At 64.5% G+C, this 18,162-nt stretch overlaps 2 protein-coding genes across 6 annotated transcripts in view; one reads left to right on the top strand and one right to left on the bottom strand.

The window, feature by feature from the left end:
• TTYH3 (tweety family member 3) overlaps positions 1–4,198 on the top strand; it is a 29,353-nt gene extending 25,155 nt beyond the window's left edge. For 3 of the 4 annotated variants that reach the window (XM_033841101.2, XM_033841100.2, XM_033841099.2), the window contains one exon: positions 971–4,198. In XM_033841101.2, the coding sequence (XP_033696992.1) occupies positions 971–1,045 (75 nt within the window). In that variant the 3' untranslated portion in view covers positions 1,046–4,198. The remainder of the gene's footprint in view (positions 1–970) is intronic. The other variant, XM_073791824.1, reaches the window with a different exon arrangement.
• A 3,398-nt stretch (positions 4,199–7,596) lies between these two features.
• Positions 7,597–17,905, bottom strand: LFNG (LFNG O-fucosylpeptide 3-beta-N-acetylglucosaminyltransferase). Of its 2 annotated transcripts, XR_012325936.1 has the most exons (9): positions 17,364–17,905; positions 12,872–12,920; positions 12,256–12,355; positions 11,991–12,144; positions 11,797–11,882; positions 11,221–11,386; positions 11,012–11,097; positions 9,821–10,830; positions 7,597–9,259 (listed from the first exon to the last, which is right to left on the bottom strand). XR_012325936.1 is itself a non-coding variant. In XM_033841102.2 (8 exons), exons 1-8 carry the CDS (start codon positions 17,790–17,792, stop codon positions 10,764–10,766), a joined length of 1,137 nt encoding a protein of 378 aa, XP_033696993.1. In that variant the 5' UTR covers positions 17,793–17,905; the 3' UTR covers positions 9,684–10,763. The 2 variants fall into 2 exon arrangements, 1 of the variants encoding a protein (XP_033696993.1); XM_033841102.2 differs by lacking the exon at positions 7,597–9,259 and having other exon boundaries at positions 9,684–10,830.
• Positions 17,906–18,162: the final 257 nt, after the last annotated feature.

Here is an 18,162-nt window from a genome sequence, read left to right as displayed (position 1 = left end):
CGGGGCCCAGGGAGATCGTCTGTCCTGATCTGCACACTGCGGTGTGTGGCCTCGGGTTCGGAGCCCCCAGGGACTGCTGGGGGCATGTGGCTGCGGGGTCAGCCTGCCAGGCTCCTTCCCGCTGGCAACCTTGGCACGTGCCTCGGCTTCTGGCCCCCGGATGGGCGTGTGGCCCCTTGCACACTGCTTGGTTTTAGCACACGTCTCTTCCACGTGTGTTCGTTGTGAGCACACGTGCACATGCATGTGTATCAAGTGAGGCCTCCATGCTTCAGGCTGGACAAGAGTGGCCGAGATGTGCTGGCTGTCCCCGTCCCCAGCTGCCTCTGTCCCTGCGTCCGTGACCCACAAGGAGCCCCCAGTTCGGTTCCCATCTGAGTGGGTGGCAGCATCACCCCAGCCTGAGGGGCCTTGGTGGCTTCGGGGTCCTCCCCAGGGGTGACGGGGCAGAGCCGCTGTGGAGGCTTCTCCCTCCTGTGACCTGTGGTGTCCGCCACTCTGGGCCCTTGGGCACAGCCTGAGCCCACACACTCCTCCTGGCCGCCCAGCCAGGATCCCGCAGGGGGAGGAGGACCCGTGCCGGGTGCAGTGGGGAGCCTCCAAGCTCTGGTTCTTGCCGGGGCAGAGTGCTGCCTGGCCTGATGCCACACGCCCAAGTCGGGAGCAGGGGCTGCTGTGCTCATCTCACTGGGAGAGGATGCTGGTCCCCGTCCGGAGCCTGGGGAGTGGGCGGCCAGACCTCTGCCCCCCGGGGCTGTCACTGCCCCCAGCCCCGGCCCGGGCTCAGGAGTCCAGGCCCTGGACCAGCTGGCCCCTCCCAGAGCCCCTTCTCCCAGGGCTCTGTCAGCTGTGCCGCCACGTGGTCCTGCCCCATCCCACCCCGGGGTGCTCCGGCACACCCCATGGAGGCCCTGCCCTGCTGTGCCCAGTGCCCGCTGACCCCCTGCCCCCTCCCCTTGTCTCCCTGCAGTACACTTCCAGCATGAGAGCGAAGTACCTCGCCACGAGCCAGCCTCGCCCCAACTCCAGCAGCAGCGGGCACTAGACCGCCCGACAGCCACCCGCCCCACGTGCCAATCGCCCCACTCCTCCCCGGGCCGGCCTTGCTGCTTACACCCGCGGCTGCCTGCCGCACCCTCCGCACCCACCCCGGGCCTGCTGCCGGCGCGCTGTGGCCACTCGCCCCCCTCCTCCCCTTCCTGCAGGGGCGTGGAGATGCCCGGCAGGCTCCTGCTGGTGGCGACGCAGGGGCTCTGGGCCCGCACCCTCTCCTTGGCTCACACGCCTGGACACCTGGGGGTGCTGCCAGCGACGCCCGGGCCCTCCTGGCCCCCAGCCCCGTGCCCCTCTGCCTCCGAGGATTCGGGGATTTGCAGAGCCCTGCGCTGGGCCAGATGTGTCGTGCTGGTGCTGTCCCTGTGGACCCCTGCCGTCTCCTCGCCTGGCAGCTGCCCCGCCCCACCCCTCCCACAGCTCTGATGCCTCTCTGCTCCTTCGATGCTTCTGTGCCTCACCTCTTAGTTCGTAGGCAGCGCGGTGCTCCCTGTGTGCTGGGCGTCTGGAGGGACGGCCGTGTGGACCCACCCGCCTGCTTGTCTCCCGCGCGTGGAGACCCTCTCGTGGCGCCTTCACATGCCTCTGCAGCAGCTATAACTCCTTCCTTCCCTCGCCCCCCACCCCACCCCACCCCACCCCAGGCTCTCTGCATCGGGTCCCCACTTTCTCTGCTTCCCTCCCAGCAGCGCTCTCTCCCTCAGCACCCACCCCGCCTGTGGCACCCAGCCCTCCCCGGCGGCAGGAGACAGCGGGTGCCACGCGGAGCCCAGGCTGCTCATCGAGTGCTGGCCGCCCTCTTGGTGCCAAGACCCCTCCCCCACCCCAGAGGCTTGACAGCTTCATCCGGTTCATTCCTTGCACTAACCACATTTGTCATCTCTAGGGCAGGCGGGGTGGCGGGCCGAGCGGCACCCCCTTTTCGGTTCCCTTTCCATCCAGGACAGGCACAGTGTCCCAGAGCCGGCTGGGGGGCTGGACCCGAGCTGGCTGTGAATGTGCCCTTGACCCCTGCCGCCCCTCTTGGGACTAACCACTGACCTCACTCCAGCCTCCGAGAGAAAGCACCCCTGGCCAACCCAAAGCCCGCGAGTGTGACGCCGAGTCCAGGCCGGAGCTGAGTCCCAGGATAGCCAGCTGGGAGTCGGACTGGAGGAGGTGTTTCTTCTCGTGGTGCTGCTGGGGGGTGTCGAAGATCGAGAGGCAGCCCAAGGGCCTGGAGACCCTCCCTGGGCAGGCGCTGCGCCAGGGGACCGTGTCCTCAGGAATGAATGTCCCTTGGGCTGTAGGACTGAGGTCCCTGTGGCCTCAGTCTCCCTACCTGTGAAGCGGGAACAAGGCTTCCCTAAGGTGCTTTTGGCGTAGTGTACAATGTTTGCTGTGTTTCCTGCCGCAGATGGGGGTGTTACCCCCAGATCAAGTTGGAAAGTCCCCTGCCGGTCCCAGCCCTGCCCAGCCAGCCTGAAGCAAGAGAGGCCAGGTGCAGCCTCTGCCCTGTGTCAGTCCAGGTGCAGCAGAGAGCCACTTGGCAGCCACACGAGGCCCCAGGCCGGGGCAGACAGCAGCCGGCCCGGCAGTTTACAGACATGGGGGGCTCTTTCTCCCAGAGCGGCAGGGCACCCCTTCCCCAGGGTGGCCTGGAAGAGGCCACCTTCCTCTGTGATCCCTTCTTTGTGCTGGTATCTGGGACCAAAAGCATGGGTGGGCCTGGGACTAGGTCACATCTCCCCCGTTCCTGGGGCAGCCTCTGCCCTGGACGGGGTTGGGGGAGTGAGTAGGCAAACACGGGGGTGCTCCAGGTGGGCCTAAGGGCCCGCAGCCTCGCATCTGAGCCTTCGCACACGGCCAAACCTCACTGAAAGGCACCTTGTGCTCCAGGCCCCCCCTCTGTACACACACACCACACACACAGATACATACATACAGATACATGGCGGCACCACAGCCCAACCGACAAGTTTTTCTGGGCTCCGCCGCCTGGGCGGAGCGTTCCCGCGCGGCCTCGGATCAGAGGGGTGGCGTCGGGCTGTGCTGCCTGGGGCGCCGCTCGGAAGCACAAACGGCCGCGCGGCCCGCGAGGCCGAAATGTGAATGTACATAGCGCGAGAGCCGGGCGCCGGGAGCCTGCGCCGCTCGGAGCCCCTCCGTGCGTGCGTCGTGTGCGTGTCTGCCCGCCCATCTGGCTCCGCCCAGTTCCTTCTACTCACTGAGGCGGGAGAAAGGAAAACGGGGGAGGTTAAAAGGGGAGCAAGACCAAGCCTCGGTCCTGGAGGGGGAGCGCATCTCGCCCTTGGTTTTCTTTGTGCTGTTTAATTTCAGGCCGTTTCCTAACCCGTCCCGTCCCGGTGACTTACCCTCGTCCGCTCCCACCCCTGCACCTGTGGTTCTTGCCCCTCGCAGGCCCTGCAGCATCTTGGGCAGTGGTCCTCTACCACGTGGATGGGAGGGAGACGCCCCGAGGCCCCTGACGGGCTAGGCGGGCAGGAGGGGTTCCAGTCCGGTGGCTCGCCCATGGGGCTCCTTGTGCAGGCGCACGCTTCCCCCAGCTCCCCTGGCCTGGTGTAGGGCCTGATCGGAAGCCCTGATCCTATATGCCCCTCCACGCCCACCCCATCTCACTATGCAATCCCAGTCCAAGCTCCATTCCCTCCCTACCCCAGGACCCCCGCCCCGGCCGGGAGGGGTGCGTGGGTGACAGCCCTAAATGGGGGGACGAGCGGGGACCAGGGCCTCTTGGGCGGGTTTTGTTTTTGTTTTCTTTTAACCATAATGGTTGTGTGCCGCACCACTTTATATTTGTTACATATATCTCTCGAAGTAATTTTGTTAAAACTCCCCCTCCCAGGCTTCTCTCCTGGCCCTTGCCTCCCACCCACAAGGTGATTTCGCGTCCTGAGCGGGGAACTGAGGCCTGAACCGCTTGGCGTTCTCCAACTTCCGTAGGGCCGTGGCTGTATGTTGCTGTCGCTGTGTTTCTGGGTTTTTTTGTTTGTTTTTGTTTTTTTAACTGGGTTTGGGGTTTGATTTTTATTTCTCTGGGGGCTTTATTTTTCTTGGCAAATACTAAAAATCTCGTCAATGTAATTTCTGTGGTTTCTATTCAGCTTGGGTTTCATGTTTTAAAATAAACAAATTTTAAAAAACAGGCCTCTTTCCCTGAGTTGTTTTGGCTCCCGCCCAAGTCTGTGGGCAGGGCGGCCACGTGCCGGGAGCCACTAGAGCCTGGGCGACCCTGATGGGCGGGGTCTCGCGGGAGAGGGGGCCTGATGGGGCGGGGCCTGGTGGGCGGGGCGGGGCGTCAGGTGTGCAGAGCGGCTGGCGCTGGGAGCGGTGGTCTCGACGGCTTGAAAGCGTCATTTGCAATCTGGGCTTGCGCTGGAGGGGCCTGAGGAGACGCGGATTCCTGTGAGGAGGGCCCCGTCTCTAGCCAGCAGGAGAGGTGACAGACCTGGCCCTGGGCAGGGCTGTTGGAGCGGGTCAGAGAGGCCAAATGGGAGGATGGTGTGTCTCCAGGAGGAGCATCTCCTGAGTCCCCACTGTAACCCGAGGCGGGGTTCCCAGTGCTTCCCCGGGCGCCTCGCTGCCCACTGGCCTCGCTGGAGTCCTTACCAGCGGTCTGAGCAGCAACTCAACCGCCGCCCGCCGAGGTAGGAAGGATCATTACTGTTCTCATTTGAGAAGTGCGCTGGGGAAGGCGCCGTGTCGTCGGAGGCCACACAACCCAGCACGTCACCCTGGGTGGCAGGAGACATACCGCCCACCTCGCAGGGGGACCCTTAGGACCCGTGAGATGGGGGGAGGCACGTTAGCCCGGGAGAGTGTTGGTCTTGCATGCCAGGTGCACAGGTGGGCGAGGGAGCTGCGAGGCCCGGTGGAAGACACCAGGCTCCCGTGGCATTGCTGGCGCCGAGGTTCCTGGCTCTCGGCGCTGAGTGCCTGGGTTGGCGGGGGCACAGGGCGGAGCTTCTGCCTCCAGCACACACCAGCAGCCTGGTCCAGTGGTTTCCGTTTTGACTTGGCTTCTGGGGGAGGGGCCCAGGATACATAAGCTCTGATGGGGGGCTGCTAAGCACCCAGGAGTGGAGGCATCTGGGGCTCCGTGCTTCTGCGGTGCCATGTGGGGACAGCGTGAATTGTCTCTCGTCTTAGGTTTAGCTGCCAAGCAGAAGAATCGTGCTAGAGCTGGAGGGGGCGTGGCCCAGAGAAGTGCGCGCGCGCGGGTGGGGAAATAACAGCATGCTGTGAAGGCTGATGGTAATGGTCCCGTAAGCAGCGGAAATGGCTGCAGCAGGGAAGACGAAGAGTTCGTTGGGGGAGTGATGGTCCTGAATCACCTGGAGGGGCTGGGACCTAGGTCACAGTGGAGGGGCCGGCCATAAACAGGACTGCGGTCCCTCCTGCTGGCCCGGTGATGAGAGCATATGTGCGGCTTGGGGCTGGGGTGGCAGAAGGTCTTATGAAGTAGAGAGGAGGCTGGAGAGGAAGCGGGGTGCCATGGGAGAGCCAGGGGCAGGGGCAGTGGGCCTCCCCAAGGGCCCCTGAAGCGCTTGGTCTGGAACTCAGGTGAGACTCACCAGGTGGGAAGGCAGTCCCTCCAGCCACCCAGGTGTGGGTAGTGAGCGGGCAGAGGGCCGGATGCAACAGGTCAGAGACTACGGGCTTGGCCAAGAGAAGATGTGGAAGCAAGAGAGGCCAAGGGAGGTGAAGGCGACTTCAAGGGCATGACTGGACCCTGGGATTTCAGCCAGGGGAGGACAAGCCCTTGAGGGGTGAGGGATCTGGGATCCAGTGGGGGTCAGGAAATAGGAGGGAGTGAGCTGGAAAGGTATGAGGTGGAGACAGAGTGGGATGCCATGGGGTAGGCAAAGTGTGAGGAGTGACTGTGGAGGGGCGACCAAGGCGGGGGCGGGGCAGGTTGTTGGGGGGCAGGTTGAGGGGATGCCAAGGGTGTGGGAAGGGTCACTGACACCAAGTCACCAGGAGCAGTGTGGGAGAAAGTGGCCCCCAGGACGAGGGGGCCTGTGGATACCCACATGGAGGAAGGGGCAGCAGATGTTGTGATCCTGTTGGGGGAGGGGGCAGGGGGCCGGGGAGAAGGGTCTGCAGGTGGCCGCAGGAGCATCTCCAGGAGTGAGGTGTGAGGAGGGCATATGCCCGGCAGGGGGCGCTGAGTCCGCAGAGGACGAGAAGCTACGGGCAGGGCCAGACGGACCCTGTTGGAAGACCCACCTGGAGTCCTAGATGGGCTGGGGCGGCCCAGGAATCTGCATTCCCAGCAAGTTCCCAGTGACCGCCGGCTGCTGATCTGGGGCTCAGCTGTGACTACCACGTTCAAACAGGAAGTGAGCGATCACTTGGCAAGGATCTGGGGATTTCACTGGGATGAGCCAGGAGGAGATGTGGCCAGCCCTGCATCAGAGCCAGGGGACAGGACAGTGACATGGGTGGCCTGCGGTGGCCTGCAGCATCCGGCTCAAGCCTGCCTCTTGACATCACACATACCGCACCAACAAAATATTGGTAATAACCAATAGATTCCAAATATTGGTAATATACCAACTATTGGTAATAAAGATTCATGATGTGAACTTTTAAGAGCAAGCAAGGGGCTGCAGAGACGGTCTCCCCTCCCTGTCACTCGGGGGCTGCACCCCTAGATCCGTGTGGGGTCCCGGGAAAGGTGGATTCGGGCTGGGAGAGGAACCACCAGCTCTGGCCACCAGGCGGTGCCCGAAGACTATGGTGGGTTATACACGGGGTGGGGGGGGGCCCTGAGGCCTGGGCAGGGGCAGTAGGGGGCATATGCGGAGGGAAGCAGCCACAGTTCTGAGCCCCCAAATTCAGCAACCTCCAGGGGCCAAGACGAGGAGCCCCCTGGACCCTGGGCCCCTCCTAGCGCTGGACCACTTAAGTGCCTTCTGTGTGCCCAGCCCTAGGCTCAGAAAGGACTTGGGGAAGGGGTCACCTCCAAGAACATTTGGCAAAGTTGGGCCTGAGGTGGCAGCAGGACCGGCCAGTTGGTCTGGCAGACGAAAAGATGAGGCTGGCACTGGTTTCCCCCCGCGCCACTTCCGCTCTGACCCCAGACCCAGAGAGGGCAGGACTGGCTGAAGCCTCCAGCAGGTCAGGCCTCTCGAACCATGGATGGAGCCTATGGAAAGCTCCACAGTGGTTGCAACAGGTGGAGGAGAGTCGTGGAGACCCAAGTCTGTAGGCCGTCCTGTCTCCCAGCCCCCCAGGCGTGCTGACAAGTCCCACCTCTGCACCTCTGCCCAGGTTGTGCCAAGACCTGGAACACCTTCCTCTCCCCACTCTGCTTCCCACTCCAGCTCAGATGTGCCTCTTTGGGGGAAGTTGGCTGTGATGGCCCAGCTGAAGGGAAGTTCGTTTAAACTGAGCAGGGAGGGGCCCCACCCTGGCACCCTTCTCAGCCCCTCCAAGACCTGGCTCAGCCTCTGCTCTGGCCAGCTACCCCGGCACTCACCCATGGGCAGCAGGGTAGCTGGGGGGCGGGGGGGGGGTAGCGCCCAGCAGCCCCAGTGGTTGCGCTTTTGCTTTTTATTTTTGAAAGCCCACAAGTGACGGGCAGTTTGGGAGGGCCAGCCAGGACCCTCCCCAACCAGCCACTAGCCCAGCGTGTGGTTGAGGGGCGCTGACGCCACCAGAGAATGGGGCATGGCTGCCCCCAGTCGTGCCTGCAGAAGGGAGGTCACCTCTTCTGCTCCGTGACTCATCTTGGGGGTGGGGGGGAGAGCACCCCCTGCACACCCCTGAGGGCGGCGGATGGAAGACATCAGGCTGCCCGGTTCCTATAAGGCCTCCTGGACCTGCTTCCCCTTCTGAGGAGGGAGAACTTCCCTCCTCCCTCAGCTTCTTGTGTAAGAGGAAAGGGCCGAGGTGCCGCTAGTCTGTGGCCCTCTGTGACCCCTGCAGGCCCAGAGCACCGGGGGCTCAGCGCCGCTTACATTTATCCCCCTTTCTCAGGTGGAGGTCGAGGCTCCAGGAGGGGTGGGGCTTGCCCCCCAACCCTGGGCTCCTCTGCTCTGCTGTCCCCCTGCTCGGTGCCCCCAACCCATGCGGGGACAGCTTGGACCAACTGTGACCTACCGATGGCCCCAACTCTGATGCAGACTCCACCTGCCCCGGCCACACCTCTGCCCCGGGGTCCCGCCAGCTCTGTGCAGAGGCGATGCCAGCTGCTGGAGGAGGGGCACTGGGGCCCGGGCTCCACACTCTGCCAGGGCAAAGGCTCCTGTGACTCACACTGGCAGGAAGGAGGCCCATGGCCTCTGCCCACAGGTGGCAGCAGTGCTGCTGTGAGCCCCTCTCCCCTGCCATGCCCCCACCCAGCCTGGCACACAGTCGGTGCTGAGTGGAGTCTGGGGGTGTGATGGTGAGGGGCCCTCTCTCCCTCCTGCTGTCCCAGTCACTGCCACACCCCCAGGGCAGCTGCTCTGGGAACCGTGCTGCTGACTCAGGGCCATGCAAGGTCCCGCTGGGGTCAGGCCCTGGCCAGCTGCTCCCCAGGACGGGCAGGCACCAGCAAGGGCTGTGAGGAAGGGGTCCTCTCCAGCCTGTTGGGGGCGCTGAGTATGTGACTGGACCGAGAGGGGCTGGCATTCTGCCCCCAGCTCAGGGGTGCGAAGTGAGGCGCTCTTCAAACAACTCTGTCTGCTTTCTGATGTGTGGACAGGGCTAAGCGTGGAGCAGTGGGGAGCGAGGAGGTCATAGGGAACAAGGAGCCCCAGGTCCTAGCAAGTACCCACGGGGGTGGGGCTGGGGCAGCTGGAGGCGGGGAGGGGCGGAGGGGGAGGGGGAGGGGAGGGCAGGGGAGGGGGAGGTGCAGGGGGAGGGTGTGTGTGTCCAGGCTCAGTTTGAGGAAGAGGAACTGAGGGCCGCCCCAGGCTGCCTGGGAGGGTGGGAGGAGGGGATTCCCCAGCTGAGGCCAGAGCAGCCCCTCCCCGCTCCTGCCATCACAAAGCCTTGATTTGAGGAAGGGCCAGAGGAGCTGCTTTCTGTAGAAAACAGGGCAGAGACCCGTCCAGGGTCAACAGGCTCCTGGGACCCGTCCAGGGTCAACAGCATGGTGGGGGGGCGGTGAGGCCAGGATCCAAGGTCAGCCTGAACTCGGAGTTTGAGCTCTTCACCAGCCCGGCTGCCTGACCTTGGACATCACATCACCTGCTCCGAGCCTCAGTTTCCCCATCTGCAAAATGGGGCAAGAATGTGGCCTCTGTGGGCTTGTGACAGAGATGAAGCTGGGTAAGGAGGTCCCAGGTCAAGCCACAGCCAGCCCCTGTCCTCCTGAAGGGAGGGCTGGACCCTCTGGCAGCTGTCCAGGGGCAGGCCAGCACAGACCAGGGCTACAGAGTCTTAGAGCTGCTTGTCGGAGTGAGACCTGTACATCCAGAGGTCTCCCCTATGTCCGGGGGTGCCCTGGGCTGGTCATGCCGCTCAGGTACCTGGAAGTTGCTATTTAAATCCCAAGTTCCCTTCCCACAATAGCTGGCTTGGAGGTCTCTACACACCTCCCCCACACGAGTGCAAACAAGCCCTCAGCCCCCCCCCGGTTCAGCTTCCATGAACCTGCAGCTCAGGCCCAACTTCCAGCTGAGACCAGGATGCCCACGTTGCCCCAAAGAGCATCTTTATTCGCAGCACAGGACGTCACCATAGCAACACACTTCAATTCCCTGAGAACTTTTCCCTTATCATTCACTTTCCTAGCTATGTCTTTGCAGAAGGAAAAACAGAAGACAGAACACACCTCACTGGTCAGGTGCGCCGAGCTGGGCTGGTAGGAGACAGGTTCTATGCAGGAGGTGGGCAGGGAGAGGCCAGATACCACGACATATAAATACATAGAGTGTTAGACATTTCCATCAGCTTTAACAACAAAGATTATCCCAAGTTCGGCTGCTGCTTTTTCTGATCCACAGAAAAGATAAAATAGCGCCCTCCCCAACCCCCCGAAAACACAGACAAAAACTCCCTACTTTGTACCCACCCCCTTTCGAAAAAGAAGCACAGTAAAAAATACTGTCACAATATTTACAGACACACCCACTATGGGTGACTTTCTCTCTACTTTGGAGAGGAGATAAGATCCTCAGCTGACTCCCCGTCACAAAGGGAAGATGGCTAAGAGAGCGGGAAGACCCCTGCCCGGGATGGTGCCGCACTCCACCCAGCGGCAAGGCCACTGGGGCTGCTGTTCCCCAGGTACCCAGGCCAAAGCTCAGTGGGAGGAGGGGACTCGGGCCACACCCCCCAAACCCAGCTGTCTCGCAGCACTGAGCAGGGTGAGTTGTCCTGGGGGCTCTAAGGAGCCAGGATCCCAGGGGGCAGGCGCCTGCAGCACTGGGCCTGCGCTCAGCAGGAGGGAAAGGCACCTGCACCTCGCTGCAGAGCAGCCCCTGGTCCCCATGCTGCCCAAAGACCCCAGAATGATAATGAACCTGCCCTCAGAGTGACCTCTGACTCACAAATCCTTCTGGGGTGGAGCATGGAAAGACAGGCGGTGCCTCGCCTGTTCCTCGGCACAGCAGAGCTGCCCAGCAGTCTGCTACACGGATGGGCACGCAGCACACACACACACGCACGCACAGCCCTGGGGGAGCCTCGAATGCCAAGGCCAGGGCGGCACAACAGGGGTCCCCGGGCCCTTTGGATACCAGGGGTGCCCGGGGACAGGGTTTCAGCCGTAGCTGCTAGAAGATGGCAGTGTGGGGACACCAGGGTGTGTCCGGATACAGGTGGCAGTGGATGGAGCGGAACCTGTGGGGACAGAGTGGGGGGCTGGTCCGTGTGGGGTGCGGATACCGAGCTCACAGCACCGGGGGCCCTCTTCCACCCAAGCAGGCTCAGAGTCGTACTCTTTCATCATGCTGCTTAGCTGCAGCAGACCCCAAGGGACCCGAGGGGAGCCCTGCCCCCATCTAGGCCTCAGTTTCCTCACCTGGATGGGTCGGCCTCCACTGAGAAGGGCCCCTTAATGTGGACAGCATTCCGCTTGTTTTCAAACATGCCGTAGCTCAAGGTCACCTGCAGGGGGAGGGACAGAGTGACGCTGGGAGGGGTGCCGATGCCACCCCACCCTGCCCCTTCCCTCCTCTCCCAGCCGCTCTTCTCCATCCCCATCCCTTCCTGGCCTGCTAGGCAGCGCACCTGCTCATGGAGCTCGGAGGCGGGGACCTGCTGCAGGTTCTCCAGGTGGGAGTGGAAGAGCCCGCTGCGGATCAGGGGCACGCCCAGCAGAGCCTCCACGATGTAGCCGATGGTGCAGTCGTCCGGCAGCCGGATCCGCTCGGCCGTGCTCATGAAGTGGCCTCCGCTGTGGGAGGGCCAGAGGGCCGGAGTGAGCCGAGGCGGGAGCTGGGCAGGAGCCCACCAGGCAGTGTCACCCTGGCCGGGCCCAAGAAGGAGGTGCACGTGCCCGGCCTGTGTCCCTAACGGGCTCTCACGCTGGCAGCTCCCCACCTCCCTGAGCCCCAGGACAGCCCCCTCCTCCGTACCAGCCAGATGATTCTCTGTGAGTTGGGGGTTACCGGACGCAGGAAGGGGTCCTGCCCAACCTGGGTGCTGACCACCCTGGTGGCTGTGGGCAGTGGTGGGACGACTCACCCTGCCAGTACACGTGAGGTTGGGGACACTGGTGCTGGGAAGATGAGTCAAGCCAGGCCCCCAGTGGGGGGACCTTGCGGTCTGGGGCAGCCTCGCCTGTGCCCCAAGGCACCCACTCACCTGGCCCAAGGGCTCATCTTCAGGGCCAGCCCCCGGCTGATGCAGAAGCCAGCCCCGCCGGTGGCAAACCAGAAGTGGACGGGCCGCTGCGGGAGGGGGCACGTGGTGAGGCTCCCAGACCCTTCCCCCCGGGCTGCAGGGACACCTCCAGCCCCTCCCCGCTCGGCGTAGGCCTGTGTGGGCGGAACACTCACCACCTTGCTCTCGCTGACCCTCTCTGTGGCCTGGATGGGCCTGTCCAGGCTGGGCTTGCCGAGGTAGATGTCCTGCGTGTGCGGGTAGCTGGCCAGCAGCTTCAGCAAGGCCCGCACGTTCACGTAGTTATCGTCATCCACGTGGCAGAACCACCTGCGGCGAGGCACTGCCGTCAGGGGGGCGCGCGGGGGGCGGGGACTGCCAGGGCGGGAGCCAGCCCGAGGAGGGGACGCTCCCGGGCCCCAGCCGAAGGCCAGCACTCACTTCCTCCCCGATTCGACGAAGCGGTCATACTCCACGGCCATCTTGCAGGACAGCGCCTGGCGGCTGTGGGCAGCCGAGCAGTTAGTATTGACCACGTTGCCTGCGGACGAGGGGAGGGGCTGTGAGTGGGTCCAAGATGGTTCAGCGAGGGCGGCCTGGCCCAGGGTCACACAGCAAGCCCCGTGAGAGCAGAGCAAGAGAGGGTGCGTGGCAGTCTGCCTCGGGGCGCCCTGGGTTCAAGCCGTGCCTACGGTGGCCTCCCCCTCAACCCCTCCCTCGAGCAGGACCCAGGCCCGGCGATCTCACCCCCCAGCCCAACCCCCTCCTAGGCGCCCCGCCCCGCCCCGCCCCGCCCCGCCCCGCCCCTGCCCATTCAGGCGGCTTTTTCCCAGCACCGGCCACCTGTTGCCGCCACACCAGCTCAAAGGGCCCCGGGCGCTGAAAGGGCCTCATTTGCATGAGAATTGGGCGGGGGGGGGGCGAGTGGTGGGGCGGAGCGTTGAGCAAAACCCTTGAGTAAACTGCCCTCCCAGGCCCGTGGCCTCGGTGACCTCTCCAGAGGGGAGGGTTTCCTCTGGGCGGGAGCCCCCCCAGCCTCCCCACGTCCAGGGCTCACCCGTGCGCCTTGCCAGGGCTTCATCTTCCCCGTCCGTGAAAATGTACGTCTGCAGGGAGAAATACGGCCTTGAACAGGCAGCTCTGTGCCCCGGCCACCGTGGGGTCCAGGGCTGGGCACCCTGCGGCTTCACAGGGATCCTTCAGTCACACCCATGCCCCACCTTTGAGCCTCAATTTCCCCACATGCAGAGTGGGGCTCAAGTGCCTACCCTGAGTGGAAGTGGGCTGGGGGCCCAGGAAGACCCCACCCCCTACCACCCCACCCCCTACCTCGACAGCTGGGCCCAAGGTCAGCCGGCAGCTGCGCCGGCACGAGCCAGGTGTGGTGCCCCGCCCACCCGCCAGGTAACCGGCTCCGGCTGTCCTGCACACCTGGCGGGGCACACACCCTTACTGACACAGTGCCCAGCCTGTGGGAGGGGCGGAGGGTGGGGGGGGCAGGCGGAGGAGGTCCGCTTTGGGAAGCCAAGTCTCAATCAGTCGGGGACAAAGGCCTCTGCTGGGCGGCCGCCAAGCGCTGGCGGACAAAGGGCCCAGAGGGAGGATGAATCACCAGGCGTTGTCCGCCAGCTTTGTCCTGGGCCGCGCTGCGAGGGGAACTCGGCCGCATTAAGCGGGAGTGGCCGCACAGCCCATTACCATACAGCTGGCCTGGTTAACTGGGCCGGGCTGGGCACAAGGTCCGGCGGGCTGGGGTGTGGCCACAGCCCTGCAGTCCTCCGGGCTGGGCCCTCAACACCGGGGCCTCCCTCGCACCCCTGGCTGCGTGACCAGCCAGTGCAGCCGGTCACCTCTGAGCCAAAGCAGCCTCCAGGGTTCTAAGGAGACGCGGTCCGCTGGGCTGAGGCGGGAAACCTCACGTGCCCCAGCGCAGGAATCAGTGGCCCCAGCACCCATGCGGCCTAGCAGCCCCGCCTGCTGCGTGCCCTGCTCAAGGCCACATCAGGGCTCCACCTGTGCCAGCACGGGGCCACCGCTGCCGGGATCGCTCCGCGGAAGGGGGGGGGGCCAGGAGCTGCCAGCGCCCGCCTGGGCCCGTCGGCACACGGGAAGGAATGTTCCTTTTCCTCTGCCCGGCCCGCCCAGCGCGTGCCACCCAGCACACCCGGGCGTGGCTGAGTGCAAAGCCCAGGCCCGGTGGAGGGTGCTGGGAGCACGGGCAGTGGGAGACCCCCCACCTCCGTGCCCACCAAGCCTCGGTTTCCTTCTGTGTACAAACGGGTGCAAGGGAGGGGCCGGTGTGTGCAGGCCTGGCATACAGCACGAACCCAGCGACCTGGCGCACTCACCTGCGGTGCCCACCCTCAACTGGCAGCTCCAGCTCCTTGCCCAGCCTGAGCCCAGACCCGGGCACACTCTCAGTGAGGTCACAAGCTGGCTGGGCCTAGAGAGAGCTAAGGGAGGTGGCAGGCTCCTTCTACACCCTCTCCACGCACGCACCCCCTCCTTCCAGAGCAGACACCCCAGGGCAGCCCGCACGCACAGACTCGCATCCAGCGCCCCCGCCCCCCAGCATCTCAGCCCAGGAATGCCGTGGGAGGACGAGGCCGGCCCGTGCAGACGCGCCATTGCCGCCACTGGATTAAAAGGAAAATGCTTTCTTAATGAGATCAAGGGAGGCCTGTTCTCCTGAGCGCTTGGTGGTGCCCTAAAAACCCAGCCCAAGGCTACGGAGATTAAAGTCACCTTTGTTCAGCGGGGAGTGCTTGGAGGCGTGAGGTGTGGGGTGTGCGGGCGCCGGGCCTCCGGTCTCCCCACATCAGAGCAATCAGGAGGGGAGGGGATGGGCTGCCCGGCCGCGGGCCTCACCCACTGCTCAGAGCCTCATTTTCCGCCCTCCGTGCAATGGGTGGAACCAGAGCTCACGGGTGCCCAGAGCAGAGTGCTCCGACGCGTTCTCTTCTTTCATCTCCCTAATGGCCCTGGGAGGAGGGCACCATTACGACCCGAGTGTACAACTGGGGAAACTGAGGCCCAGAGAGGGGCAGCCCCCAGTCTGCGGTCACACGCCGGGGCAGAGGCTGTGCTGGTCCACCCCAGCCACGCCTTCCAGGGACCAAGACACACACCCCTCCCCCTCACCCCCCACCCAGACCCCTCCCCACTTCCCCAGAAACGACAGGGCTGGAGGAGGAAGAGTTGGGCAGCGAGGGCCGCAGGGCTGGCTGTGGGTGGGCGGGGGGACACCCACAGGAAGCGGCATTGTTCCTGGAGCTGCGATTCAAAGAAACACAGGATGCCAAGCTCTCCCCCCAACAATTGTGGCTGCCGCGGTGGCAGCCGCTGCAGCCTGGCCCACTCCGGGAGGGATGGGGGAGGAAAGTGTGGGCCAAAGGCCCAGCCCCTCATCCTGGACTTCAAGGCCCGTCACAGTGTGGTCTCTATTGACCACCCCCACCCAAGTCACTCCAACTGCTGGAAGTTTCTTGCACACCCCCCATGCTTGTGCTCAAGATGCCCAGTTGCCCTTTCAGGGCATTTTCTCCTCTCAGTCTAGCTCAAATGGCGCCTCCTCCAGGAAGTCCCTCCCTCCCCAACACGGGTCAGATGCCCACTTTCAGCTCACACAGCCTCTCTGGGTTTCCCCCGCTGCGGCCCTGACTTCCTTGAGTCTCCCCCATCAGACTGGGTCTGAATCACCCCTCACAGGGCTGGGAAAGGAGGTCTCTCTGTTGAAACAGTTTCAAGGACCCCTCCCCCACAGGACACCATAAGAGGGGTTCCTGCTTGCTGTGACACATGAACCGATTGTTGGGGACAGATTCGGCCTCTCCTGGGTGGGGGGCCTAGTGTGAGAAGGAAACCCAAGTGGCCCCTCAACGGGGAGCAAAGGGTCCAGGGGAGGGACGGCCTCCACCCCGACTCTGAGTACTCCCTGGGCTCATTCCCTACATCTCTAGGCTTTGCCTCTTTTACGACACCCTACTGGAAGGGCAATGCTTTCCCTGTTTCAGAGATGAGGAAACTGAGGGTCAGAGAGGCCCTTGGTCTTGCCCAAGGTCACCTAGCTTGGCTGGGACTGGTACCTGAGACCCCCCTGACCATATTCCCTCCGCTGGAGAAAGCCCCCAGAGTCCAAGACGAGGGGTGCTCAGAGCTGGTGGCAGCCCAGAGGGGGCTGAACACTGCCAAAGGTCACACAGCAGGGAGGCAGAGTCCTGGGGGATGGTGCCCCACAGGGCTGTCACTCAGGGATGTGGGGGACCCCACAGGCCCTCATCGCCAGGCAACCTGAGCGGCCAGCACGCCGGCAGCGTTCCCATGGAGCACATGGCTGCACGCAGAGGCCGGACGCCTTTCTCCACTGGAGAAAGGGGCTTTGTTACCTTGCCCAAGCGGCCGGCGTGAGAGCCGCCCGGCGCTGGGAATCCTAACGGCCCAGCAGCCGAACAAAACCCGCAGCCCCCGCCGCCCCCCCCGCCGGGCTGCTGAGCCCCTGCGAAAGGGACGCTGTGTTCCCAGGGCCCCCTCCCCACGCTTGGACCACAGAGGACCCTGCACCCCCAGGCCCCATCGGGACCCCATCACGGCCCTGCCCCAAAACAGGGCTCAGCCAGGCCAGAAGGCCCCCAGACCTCGAGGGCTGACACAGGGAGGAAGCGGTGTGGGCTCTTCTCTGAGCTCCCAACCCGGTCAAGGTCCTTCACCCTCATCCCAGATACCCAGTTTGTCCCTTGAGTTTCCCAGCTCAGGGATATCCCCCCACCCCCCACCCCCACAGGGCTCACATTCTGCCCTCGTCCTGCCCCAGCCCAGCCGTCATGCTGCAGCCTGGAGGGAGATTTTCAAAGTGGGGTGTGTCTTTATTATGTGTGTGGAGGAAGTCGATGCTCAGCTAGGATGTACTGAGCACAAGGTTCCAGGCTCCAGAGACTTCTGCACTGTGGAGAGAGGACCGCCGAACAGACTCTGAAACCCAGCGCTCTCTTTCTTTTGAGATGGGCTCCCCAGGGCCCACTAACACCCACCCCCAACTTCAGAATATTTTCTACAGTGACTTGTCCCATTGCAAAGACTGGGATGGGGATGCGCCTGGCCCTGAGCCCAGGGGTCCTAACCCCCCACTCCGCCTCTAAGGAAAGAGTCTTCTTCCCAGGGAAGGGCATGAGCCCAGGGTGACGCCCATGCAGAATCTGCCTTGGGGAGGTTTGGGGACAGTAATGCCCCGTTAATGAGTTCCAGTGTCTAAGGGGCAAGAAGCATCGCAGGGCACCAACCCCAGGCGCTGGTGGCTGGTGTGGGGTCAGTGCAGGCCACCCAGGGCCCTGGAAGTTGGCTGGGGATGGGTCCCCAGCACGCAGTTCCACAACCGTATGGGGAGAGTGGCCCCACCAGGAACACTGGGCTGGAAGGGGGCAGACCGGCATCACTCCCCCTGATACTCCCAGTGGCTGTACAGAGGTGCAGCCTGGCGCCCATCGGATGCTGCCACCAGCTGGACAAGAGGGCACCTTCTCCCCTGCCCACTTGCCCAAGCTGCGGGGGCTCACCATCTCCTTGTGGCGCGAGATCCACGTCTCCAGCAGCAAGTCGAGGCGCGCGCGGTGAAACTTTTTGGTGGTCTTGACCGCGATGAAGACGTCGTGCGGCGTGAGTGGCTCGGCCGGGGGCCGCGGATGGCCGTCTGCGGGGCGGGGGACGCTGCCGGGCGGTGGGCCCGCGTCTCTACGAGAGCGGGTCAGCAGGCTGAAGTACTCGGACAGACTGTGCACCTCGCGGACTAGCACCCCGGGTGCCGCCGCCGCCTCCAGCCCAGGAGCTGGGGCCGCCCCCGAGGGGCCCGCCAGGCTGCGCAGCGCGCGCCGACCGCGCTCAGCGGGCACCGGGGGCGGCGGAGGGTCGGCCGTGAGCACCAACAGGCAGGCGAGCAGCGCGCCCGCCAGCGCCAGCAGCAGGCGACGGCCGCAGCGCTTGAGCATGGTGGGGTGGCGGCCGCACGGTGCGCCCAGCCCCGCGCGCCCTGCCCGGTGCGCCCTGCCCCTCACTCCGGCGCCGACGATCTGGGGTCCCGCGGCAGGTCCAGCAATGCACCGCCCGCGCCCCGCGCTCTTAAACCGCCCGAGCCTGGCCCCGCCCCCGGGGGCGGGGCCCTCTGCGAGGCCCCGCCTTCAGCACGAGCTCACTGGCTCCCGGGCCCTGGGGCGGGGCCTCTCCAGGTTGCCCCAGATGCTCTGCAGAGCCCACGTGGGGCCGCGGCGGGGGTCTGGGAACTGCCGAGCGGGCGTCTTGGGCTCCCGCCCCCAGTCCGCACGTGCACGCCCCGCCCCGCCCCGCCCGGATCGCCCCGGC

This window comes from Tursiops truncatus, chromosome 15 (genome assembly GCF_011762595.2).
Source record: "Tursiops truncatus isolate mTurTru1 chromosome 15, mTurTru1.mat.Y, whole genome shotgun sequence".
NCBI lineage: Eukaryota > Metazoa > Chordata > Mammalia > Artiodactyla > Delphinidae > Tursiops > Tursiops truncatus.
Note: the sequence above shows the minus strand (reverse complement) of the source record. Positions and strands in the feature narration are given on the sequence as shown.